Raw genomic sequence first — 10,933 nt, 5'->3', positions numbered from 1 at the left:
AGAAGAGGCATGCACTGAGCTGTGATACAGGCACTGGGTTTATTGAGGGGTGAAGTGTCTTCCCCCTCAAGGCCTGCTGTCCACTTCTGAGACCAAAGTGAGTGGCACAAGACCTGACAGGTGCCACCATTCAATAAAGTTCTGAGACTCCATCCTAAAAGGTTGCCAAAATAGCTTAAAGCAGAGGTCTCTGCAAGTTCTGCTGTGACAACCTTTTTTTCTGTAGGTGCTTTCTGCAAAACTAAATTAAAGATTCTAGTAAAGATTTTACTGAAGCTTACTCTCCACCCTCCAGAAAGAAAAGAAAACAAAAAAAAACCCAAAATAAATTATCTCAGCCTGAGGAAAATGTTGACTGTGATAAGCCAAAGAGATCAAATCGGACTAAAAAGTGCAACTGAAAGTACTCCTAAAATATGACTAACAGGCAGTGCTACAAAAATAGATAGGAAGTGCCAGATAACAGCTATTTTAAAAAAACCAAAATTTGGCTCTAAAGTTATATCTGGATTTAATAACTTTGCTTCTGAATTTGAACTTACCAGTAGTATCTTGCTAATCTCCTTTTCCTCCTCATTCTGTATGTTAGTTTTCTGTCTGCTGTCTACTTATCTGTTCCTTTTATTTCACATTACAAATGCAATCATCACTCCTCATACAGGACTTTAGATGTGGTCTGCCTTTGCCAGGATATTCCAAGCCTGTTGGCAGTTTTCTAACCCACTGCTGTTCTGCCATTCACATCTTTTTCAGACAAGGAGTTTGATTTTAGCATTCCAAGAAGATGGAGGAGATTAACTGGCTCTCTTATTTACAATTTTGTTCGTACAGTCAGAGAATCACAAGCTAAGAGATGGGTGAATCAAATCTGTTTGGGGGGAGTTAAGATCTGCTTGCTTTTAGTACTCTGAAGGAGCAGTTCTCAGCTGTATTGCAGGAAACCCTTTTCCTGTTTGTGTCTGAACTTCTGCCCATGGTCAGAGCTCTGGTCACTGTGTCAGATCAGACAAGGGAACTTACCTTGTCCTGCAATCAGAACTTTTCCTTTACTTAATTCTTATCGCATTCCTTGTGAAGCCAAACAAAGTATCCTGTTGTTGGTGTGGGTAAGAAATAATAACACAAGAGAAATCATCTAACTTCATGTTTGTGCTACTGTGTGCTCTGGAACTGGCAGGAACTCTTAAAGTTCTCAGCCCCAGAGGGAGGAAAGTCTGAAGAGAGTCCTGCCACCAATGTAGCTGTAATAACTGTTCTGTGTGGAAAGACAGAGATTTTCCCTGTAGCTGATTTTCTTTAGCTTTCCCTTTCACCAGTTCACCTCCATGTCCTCCCACCCAAAGCCAAGGCCGATGAATGCTAAAGGCAAGTGTCCTGTGCTTTGGCTGTGTACAGCCCTCCTTATTCCGGGTCTGCAGGGGATTGCTCAGGCTGGCAGCTCCCTCTAGCCATGTTCAAGGTGTCTGTAAGTATTTACTGCAGACACTGTACTGTACTGTGGATTTGTCTGAATAAAGTGGGAGCAAGCAACGCTTGTACTGCAGCCGGTCTCGTGAGCAGGGAGAGGAAAAAGCTCATGCTGCCTTGCAGCCATAAACCATAGCCCAGGTCCAGAGGGTGCACAGGAAAGAGAACTAGGGGATAAGTAAGAGCTGACAGTTGATGGTGCAAGAGAAGGATCTCTAAGGTTGCAGAAAGTGATGGGAGAAGCCATCAGGGAGCCTGTGGGAGGGACAAGCCATGTATCCTACCTAAAGGTGGGGGATGGGGAAAGGATGGGCAGAGGGGAAAGACAAATTCTCTCATTCTGGCAGGCTTGAGATAGGTCTGCTGCTGTAGCCAAACCCAGCAAGAGGGTCTACATATATTGAACATATATGCTTACGAGTTTCTCTTTTCAAGCTTACCTCCACGTCCAGTAGAGTTTCCAATTCCTTTATAGAGGCTTTATATTGACAGCAGGTACAAGGAAAGCAGAAGCATCCAGTGACAGGCCGGAAATGAGGATGACACTGACTCTGCATTCAGGTTCACCAGCTGCAAGTTGGTCACCTTTGTAATGCTGAAATCTGTAGCAGAAAAACAGTGAGAGGCTACCAGAACAAGAACATAGCAGCGAAGGCAAATAAAGTGTGTGTATTTATTCCTTCCCATTTTTCTGAATATGGATGAAGATAGACCCTGCTTCTTGTACCAGAGACCAATAGCAATGAAGTCCTGGCTGTAGAAGCATTATGACCCCTCTCATGTAGAACAGCAGAAGATACTCAGGACCTTTGGAAAGTTTGATTTTCTGTGAGTAAAATGGCCTTTTAAACAAAGGGATTGGGCTAGAGTCAGAGGCATTGTCATTAATTACAGCTAAAGGGGCCTGTTGGTTTGGTACTCAAATAGGATCTAAGCTGAACTGCTAAAGAGTGTGTCAAAAGATGTGGGGTTTGGTTGGTTGGTTTGGTTTTGGTTAACATTCCAAAGTAATACACACTCCTTTGAAGTGTGTCCCTCCTGGTCCCCTGACAGTTCTGTCCCCATGCCTAGGTGACAATCAATACCATGGGAAGCATATGAAGTAGCAGGACCAAACATAGACCCTTTCCTCCATCCCAGGGACAGAGGGAGAAGTGGTTGGATTAGCCATGCTTTCAGTCCCTTTCTTGATTGACGAGGTGCTGGAGGAACCCCCAGGTGCACCAGGAACACTGTTTCAACTCCTCTCCCCCATGCCTGTGGTCTCTGGGTGATGTTGAACCCTACCTGTCACTCTGATGTTGCCCATAGCCTTGGCAATGCTGTTCTCAATCATGCAGGTGTAGGTGGCATTAGCAGTGACGTTGTGCAGGAGGGAGACCACCCTCACAGTGATGTTTTCAGGGTTCAGCTCATAGCTGGTGTTGGCAGCGTGGGGCAGGTGTTCCCCGGTGTCACCGTAGGCCGTCCAGCACACGGCAGGGCGAGGGAACCAGCGCGGGGCTGTGCACTGCAGCGTGTCCCCACGGCCGCTGCTCTCCACCTGCACCATGGGGATGCTGAAGGCTTTGGGAGGGAAAACAGGGAGAGAGTCAAAACAAGGCAAGTGATAGGAACTGGGCATGAAATACCCAACTGCTCCTGCCACTCCCAGGTATTTCTAGGCTTAGGCTGCTTAGCGTCACAGCAGTGCCTGTAGCCAAGCCAAGAACAGGCTCAGACAGAGCTCTGTACAGGCTGGGCCATGGGAGGATGACTACAGGGGATCTAAGGACTCCTAGGACATGGCAGTCTGGCTTGACAGGATCTGCTGAGGTCCTGGAACAGCTTTAGTGTCTTTTAGTTTGTCTTAATAACAGGGGAAAGATTATTCACCCTCTCCACACACTGAGAAGGGGGCCTGACCAACACCTACAGCTTCACAGAACTGCAGAATTGTTAAGGTTGGAAGAGGCCTTTAAGATCAAGTCCAACTGTTAACCCAGCACTAAGTCCACCACTATACCATAACCATAAATGCACACATTTTAAATCTCTAGGGATAGCAGGTAATTCCACCACCTCCCTGGGCAGCCTGTTCCAGGCCTTGATAACCCTTTCCATGAACAAATTTTTCTTAATATTAAATATAAACTTCCCCTGGTGCAACTTGAGGCCATTTCCTCTCCTGAGCAATCCCCTGCAGACCGAGGGCTGTACACAGCCAAAGCACAGGACACTTGCCTTTTGTACTCATCGGCCTTGGCTTTGGGTGGTAGGACCTGGAGGTGAATTGGTAAAAGGGAAAGCTAAAGAAAATCAGCTAAAGGGAACATCTCTGTCTTTCCACACAGAACAGTTATTACAGCTACATTGGAAATAAAACCCATTACAGCATTTCACATGTTCTTTCTAATGCCTTTTCAGTGTGAATTACTTTAAACATCCAATCAAGCAACACAAAAACAGGCAGATCCACAAGATTTCAAGGAGGGGTAGCGGACCAAGTCCCCATGGAATATTTGCAACCCTCAGGCTTGAGCCAAAACCCTTTCTCACTGGGAGAGGTCTGAGGGCTTTTCCTCCCCCAATTTGAGCTGTAGGGCAGCAATTCTGGCCACAGGGATGAGAGAGAGGGTGCAAAGACTGCAGTCTGGAGGAGACCCTCAAGTGGTTCATCCGTCAGACTCAACATGAGGTGACCCCTTGGGAGGTGAATTGTTATTGCAGCCAAATTCATCTCACTGGAACAGGCCGAAGGTCTGGTCGTTTCCAGATCTCCCCTGGAGGACTGACTCTTGTAAACATGTAGTATTTCAGATAACTATGATATCAGAGGCTTGTTGCCTTGATAGTAATTTTAAAAAACTGAATACTTTGGAAAAACAGAGAAAAATATATTAAATACACTACAATTTTTACTATGCAGCACTTCTGGCTGGAGATACATCCTAATTCTAGTGAGAAAAAGCTACTACGTTATCAAAATTATAACCTTTTCTGGAACAACGGTGTCAAAAGAGTGGGTAAGGCCATAAATATCCCTGTAAAAGCCAGAAAAATACCCTACTCAGGGGTGCAGCACCATCATAAGCACAGGTAGGTTCAACCAAGCTGCACTAGCACGTATTTTGCAGCAGGATTTTGTTCCTTGTAGCCCTCACCTCCTGTCCTGTACCGCAGCACCGCTGCCCCGCTCCCTCTGGCCGTGATGACCGAGCACCGGTAGGTGCCAGCATCGGAGAGTTGCACATCCCTCAGCTCCAGGGAAGCATTCCCGCCGATCACCTGGTCTGCAAACATGGCTGTGCGGCCCTGAAACGATGGATCTTGCTCTTGCAGGTGATCCTTTCCACCTTTAAACTCGTGAACCAGCCCAGCCACCCCCTCCTTGGCCCACTGGATTGCTATGCTGTCCATCCGGATGTCGGGCTCGAAAGTGCAGCCCAGGATGCTGCGCTGGCCAATGTTCCCTGCAGACGTCAGCGCTGTCACACTGATGGAGTGTTTTCCTGCAAGGAGAGAGCAAGGAGGCTGGAGAAAGGTGAGGCAGCAAGTCTGGAGAAAGGCCAGACTGCTCTGTGGCTGTCATGGGCCAAGCCTGAGGTTGAACAGGCACTGGCACACGGCAAGGCCACCGATGGCAGCTACCAGTGCTGCTAGCAGAGGTCAGCTCCCATGGGTTGTACACCAAGATAAAGCACAGGAGTATTTCTTTACCAAAAGAGTGCTTCAAAAAGTAGCTGTTCTTAGTTGTTTGAGAAGAATTCATGTGGTATTTTCTTGTTTACTTATATGTATCAGGGGTTCTTCTCTTTGCAGCTGCCAGAAGAGCATGATTTTTGTGTCTTTTCTTAGTCAGGACCTCCCTCCCTTTATGCAAAATAAATGTGATTGCAAGGCATAATGCTGGCAGAGAAATAGCAGCTCTTTCCCTGTTACTGAAATCCAAACATTTTTTTTTCATTTAAGAAAAGTCAGCATTTCAAATCCTAAGCTGCGAGAATTCCCAGAGCCAGGTCCTCTTTCCCATGCAGCCCTTCCCTACCTATCCTCACTCAGCACGTGCCAAGGAGGCTACATTTTGGACAACACCAAAGCAACACATTTTTGTTGCCTCTGAGGGAACTGTAGAAGGTTCCCTTTGTTACAGGGTGGTAGGTAGCACTTCCACACATGATCACACCTCAGCCTGTGCGCAGGATGGACACACGGAGGCAGAGGCAGGGTAGAAATTCATCACCCCACCAGTAAAAGCAAGAAATCTGAGCAGTCACATACCTGAGACACCAAAACCAATGATCAGGGCAATCACTGCAGCCAGGATGATAATGACTGTAGTCATGCTGTTGGGGAAAAAGGGAAGGACAACATTACCACGCAGCCCACCTGCTTCACAGGCCATGTCTGCATTGCAGAGTCATCTGCAGGAAGGAGGTGCAGGCAGGTGAGCCACAGACCCCAAATATGGCAGAGGGGTGGAGCACATGACCACAACGGTGACAAACATTCAGGTGAGCAGCATTTGCCATCAACAGTGGGGGACCATGTGGCAGGAGACCCAGGCTTTACCTTCGAGAGCAGGCAGCTGGCCCCAGTGGAGGATGCTCCTCTCTGCATTCCCTGGTGCATAGGCAAGTCAGGCAGTCCCTGCTGGTGCTTGCGAGGGACCAAAGAGTGAGCAGAGCAGAGTGGCCCCTAACCCCAGGAGACACCAGGTACAAGGCAGGGAATGTGCAGGATGGGTCTGGAAACGGCCATTTTTGGAGCTGGTTGGATTTGGGATGCTTCATGTGGAGATGGGTAATGAGCTGTTGAATGAGAGACTGAGGAGGAGAGGAGCACTTGTCAAGACACACAGGTGGAGCAGCCGTGCCAGAGGAGAAGAAAGGCAGCACATCATGGGTCAGCACAACTCCAGCCGTGCTAAGCACGACCTCTCCAGCACAGCCCAGCTTGGACAGATCCAGAAGCACGGCTGGGTACAGCCTCCCACCACAACCAGTGGAGCTCTCATGTGGTCACAGGCACATTTTCCTGTGGACTGAGGGGATTGTGGCAGCAAACTCAGCTCCCAAGCAGAGCAAGCCCTGAAGCAGCTCCCCACAAAACCCACAGGTACATCCTGCAGCAAGCAGCTCCTGCTCATGCCCAGCAGTCTCACAGAGACTCCTCACAGAGGAGAAGCTCAGGGAGCTGCAGGCTGTGAGAGGTCACGGCCCTTCTGGCCATGCAAAATCAACTGCTCTGCTTCAGCAGCATTTGCTCGTTTGCAGCACACTTTCCCACCACACTGGGCAGCCTCCTGCAGGAGAGTCCCTACAGCCATGGACTCCTCCCACCACTGATGTGTGCCTGCATCCGTGACTTGCTCATTTCCACAGATGCCATGGTCACAGGGCTGATATGGAAATCTAGGGAATCGTACCATGTGAACAAGCCTCTCCTGCAGGGAACAGCAGGGAAGGGAGAAAGGGAAGATGGGTTGAAAGAGGGAATACAGAGAAGGGGAGATGTTGCAGACTTGTTTGCCCTCCCACTGTCTCCTTTCCTCATCCTTAAAGCCACTGGGAAGTTGTCTGAGGAAGCCCTGTTTGCACATGCTAAGAAGGGATCAGAATTCTATTTCACCAAAATATGTGGTAAGTCCAGATAAGGGTTCATACAAATCCACATACTCATCCACATCCATACCAAGCTCTGTCCAGATGTCCTCAGAGCTGGGAGATGTCATGTTTGGCTTCTTCCCCATTGTCACCAGCTTTCACTTAGGGCCAGGATGGACAGCAGTTCTACCCCTACTCCCTGTTGGTGCTATGGTCACAGCTGACCCTACTGGGAGGAATGCCATGGGTATCATCCAGCCATGGGCACCAGGCAGCTGGGGACCCATCACCAGCCACTGCCTCCCACAGGGGCCTGCGGGATGGGGACTTTGATGGCTCCTGCAGCGTGACCCCTCCCAGGAAAGTCTTGCCATGTCCCATGGGGCTCAACCCCGAGTCACTCAAGGTCGCAGCCACGCTCACCGTGGGACAGCCTGTGCTTTCCTGTTCCAGGGAAGATGCCAGACGTCTTATGTATGCTGAATAACATCCATCTCCTTGGGAGCTCTACCAATTTCCACTCTGGGAGCTGATCCCAGAGCGAGATAGTTGCTATAAACTCAGCCAATGTTGCCATGACCAGCCTCAGCTCTCACACCTGGGAAGCACAAAGCAAGCAGCAGCCACACTGTGCTGTCAGCAAGTGGTGACTCACCTTTATCTGTATATCTTACAATCCTTCTTCCCAAGGATAGGCAGGAAAAAAATTGCTCAGAGCCAAGGGACGATGCCAGAGGGTTACAGTAAATGCTGGGAGGTATGGCAGGAGGACAAGCAGCCAGGATGTCCTCCTGTGCAGTCCCTGAATGCTTCAAGTACCACCACACTTGCCTCTGGTCCTTGAACAGACCCTCTGGCCTTAACACCACCTCTGCCCTTACACTCTTTTGGCCAAAACCATCCTCAGCTTACTCACAGACAAACACAAACCAGCACAAACAGGCCACACCAACGCTTTTGTCCTCTGCTGGTGCCACCTGCCCCCATGGCTGCAAAGCATTGCTAGCTATGCACCCAGAGAGGTGCTACCCACCCCTGCTTCAGGGCACCAGCAGGGCTGATTGAAAAAGCTGCTCATTTGTTACAGGGGGAACAGCAATTTTGGGTATACAGATGCCACTGCCCACTTCAACATCCCTTGCAAGGGACAAGGAGAAATTAGTTCCTCTGGAGTTTCCTCTGCAGAAACTGCAAGATCCAGGAATCACAAGATCCTTACAAAGATTTGCCTGTGAGCCCACTGTGTGTAACAAGTAGATCTGGAGTGCAGAGTGAACAAAAGGAACCTGGTATCCCAGCCACGTGCTGGTGGTAGCTGTGTTTTTCAGCAGTCCAGTTCAAGCAATTCCAGCAAAAAGGAACTTTCTGTGTGTCAGCAGCCCTGGTACCTCTACTGTTTTAAAGGCATGGAAACAGACTGATGCAGGTGGTTGAGGATGCACCAGTTGGAGTCCTGACACCACCCTTAGCTCCCAGCACCAATTTGACAGCCTGTGGGATGCTGCTCCATGCATCCTACCCCTCTTTTCCATAGTCTTGTTACTCATCAGCCAAACTTGGAATCAAATTTGGCATTGAATTCATCCATTCATTCCCTGCCTGAATGCTGCTGAGCACAGCCTAGGAACAGGGAGAGTCTTGCAGCCTGGCTGTGATAGGCAGCAGTCCTAATCCTCCAGATCTCTAGCTCCACTTGGACTAAGCTTTCCCTCAGGAATGGGCTTAGAGGGTCAAAAGAACTGGAAGATTAAGATATTGAAGGTCCCTTGCCTTCCTCCTTATATCAAAGTTCACTATGGAAAAGAAACAGCATAAACCAAAACAACAGGATTTCTATTCGAATATGCAGCTGATGATTGCAGAACCCAACTTTCTTCAGCACTTCAGGGAGTGCTGAACAACTTCTGTTGTTTTTGTTGGGGATTTTTTGGTTTTGATTTTGGTTTTGTTTCCTTGGTTGGTTTTGTTTTTTTCCTGAAATCAGCAGAAATCTTCCACTGCTTCTCTGAAGCTTCCTGGAAAATTCACCCCTCTCTCCGGTCTGTTTCTGCATTTCAGGATTAGCCTGAAGAGCAAATGTCCCTGAAGGAAGCCTGCTTCTCCCAGTAACCTGCTGCTGCCTGCCAGGGCAGGCAGAGGCACTGGCAGAGTGGGAGGAAGGTTTTCAGAGCAGCAAGGGATAGATGTGCATTTTTTCACACCCATCAGTTATTTCATTTCCGTGACAAAGGTTGGCTGGGCTGCTTCTGGAGAATAACAGAGCTGGTTATTGTGTGCATTCCAGACACACGAGGAATACAGTGCCCAGGGAATATTTACACTGTGTGACATTGTGCCTACAGGCAACCTCACTTCTGTCAGTGAAAAGGTGCAGACAATATTGCTATTTACTTCTTCCCCATGTGACAAAGCTCATGTATGAGGTCTCTTCTGTTTACATGTGGCTTGTCCTTTTCCCCACTGCTGTTCAGCTCACATGGGATGGATAGTGGTAACAGCTGAAACCTTTTTCACAGAATAAATGCCAGCAGGACTGTCTCACACACCACTGGAACCTCTCCATCCAGCCTGGAAAGTCCACACAGCTTGTTGCTGTCTCTGTTCAAGCAATGAGGTTTAGATGAAAGCTCAGTCCATGTTCACTAGAGGCTGAAAAAGTTTGCCATTTTATCCATCTGATGGGGGTTATTTTCAACTAATCAGGAGGTGAGGATATGAGGTAGATATGTTTATGACTTCTTTTTCCAACTGTAGTTCACCAGCACTTGGTCAATAGCTCCAAAGGAAATGGGCTCATTGAAATGAGAGGCATTTGAGAATGTCTTGAGAATGTCTTCCCAGCTCTTACTCCTGCCCCACACTGCACGGAAACTTGTGGAGGACAAGTTTCTTTCTCCCCACAGCAAGCTGATGTGATGGAAACATAAGCAACTGTCTGAGGACCAGCAGACGGAATACGGTGCCTTCCTCAAGCCATTGAAACCCCAAGCTACAATGGCAGGAATAGAGCCTTCCTCAAGCATTACTACCCCAATCTACCACAGCATTCAGTCCTGAGCTACAAATTCTAGCAAATGCACAGTTTATAGGACACACATCGGCATCCTGACTACAGCTGATGACCTGCACATGGGTGTCTGATACTTGCATGGCCTTACTAATTGTATTAAACAAGCTGTACTGCTATTTAAGTACCTTTAGTGAGTGCAGTATAGTCAAGGTGCAAAGAACAGCTGTCTTGGAAGCTCCTAGCAGCAGGGTGATATATCCCAAGAGTCTGAAAAATGCAATTCCCTCCCTCCCCTCTCCCAAAGCAGGTGCAGATAGTGCCCTACCTCCAGAAAATGACCTGGCCTTGGGATGCCATCTACGGAGACAAGCCAAACACCAGGTGCTGAAGGTCCCACACTGTTCAGCACAGCCCCTGTCCTTTGCATGATATATGCAAGCTGTCCTGCTTAAATAACTGAACGCAGCTAAGGAGTGGTGAGCCCAAGCACTGAACCCTCAGGAATGAGGAAGCATTGAGCATGTCAACTCCCCCCACAAGGACAGTCAAAAGCAGGGAGGCCTGGTTAGACACTGCGGCAACAGAAGAGACCTCCTATACATCCATTTAAGAAACATGTCTTATTTAAGACAAAAAATAGCACAGCTTGTGGTTTGGTAGCCAGCTAATCCTGGGGTTAGAGTGCACGACTGTCCCAGGAGATCTGCAACTTAGCCATTACTGAGGGGTTGTGTCATAAGCAGGACGAGCTCAGGTGTCCTTACAAAAATCTCCAACCATTCTCTTGGGACTGGGCAGAGGGGTCCCACCTGTGGGCCCCCCTCCTGGCCCCATTTGCAGTGTGAGTCTCCCCAGACTCTCTGTGCTGCGC

The 10,933-nt window shown here is 48.5% G+C and overlaps 1 protein-coding gene across 1 annotated transcript; it reads right to left on the bottom strand.

The window, feature by feature from the left end:
• Positions 1-1,816: 1,816 nt before the first annotated feature.
• Positions 1,817-6,036, bottom strand: VTCN1 (V-set domain containing T cell activation inhibitor 1). The gene is made up of 4 exons (XM_032098433.1): positions 5,728-6,036; positions 4,611-4,958; positions 2,755-3,033; positions 1,817-2,069 (listed from the first exon to the last, which is right to left on the bottom strand). The coding sequence occupies exons 1-4, from the start codon at positions 5,849-5,851 to the stop codon at positions 1,948-1,950; spliced, it is 873 nt and encodes a 290-aa protein (XP_031954324.1). The 5' UTR covers positions 5,852-6,036; the 3' UTR covers positions 1,817-1,947.
• Positions 6,037-10,933: the final 4,897 nt, after the last annotated feature.

The sequence above is a fragment of the Corvus moneduloides genome, chromosome 2, assembly GCF_009650955.1.
Source record: "Corvus moneduloides isolate bCorMon1 chromosome 2, bCorMon1.pri, whole genome shotgun sequence".
In the NCBI taxonomy this organism is placed as follows: Eukaryota; Metazoa; Chordata; class Aves; order Passeriformes; family Corvidae; genus Corvus; species Corvus moneduloides.
This window is presented reverse-complemented; position numbering and strand designations above follow the sequence as displayed.

Coding starts and splice junctions, on each gene's coding strand:
- VTCN1 (XM_032098433.1), bottom strand. CDS start 5,851: ATGGCCTGTGAAGCAGGTGGGCTGCGTGGTAATGTTGTCCTTCCCTTT. Junction 4,959..5,727: donor CATTGGTTTTGGTGTCTCAG/GTATGTGACTGC, acceptor CTCTCCTTGCAG/GAAAACACTCCATCAGTGTG. Junction 3,034..4,610: donor GCTGCGGTACAGGACAGGAG/GTGAGGGCTACA, acceptor TCCCTCCCAAAG/CCTTCAGCATCCCCATGGTG.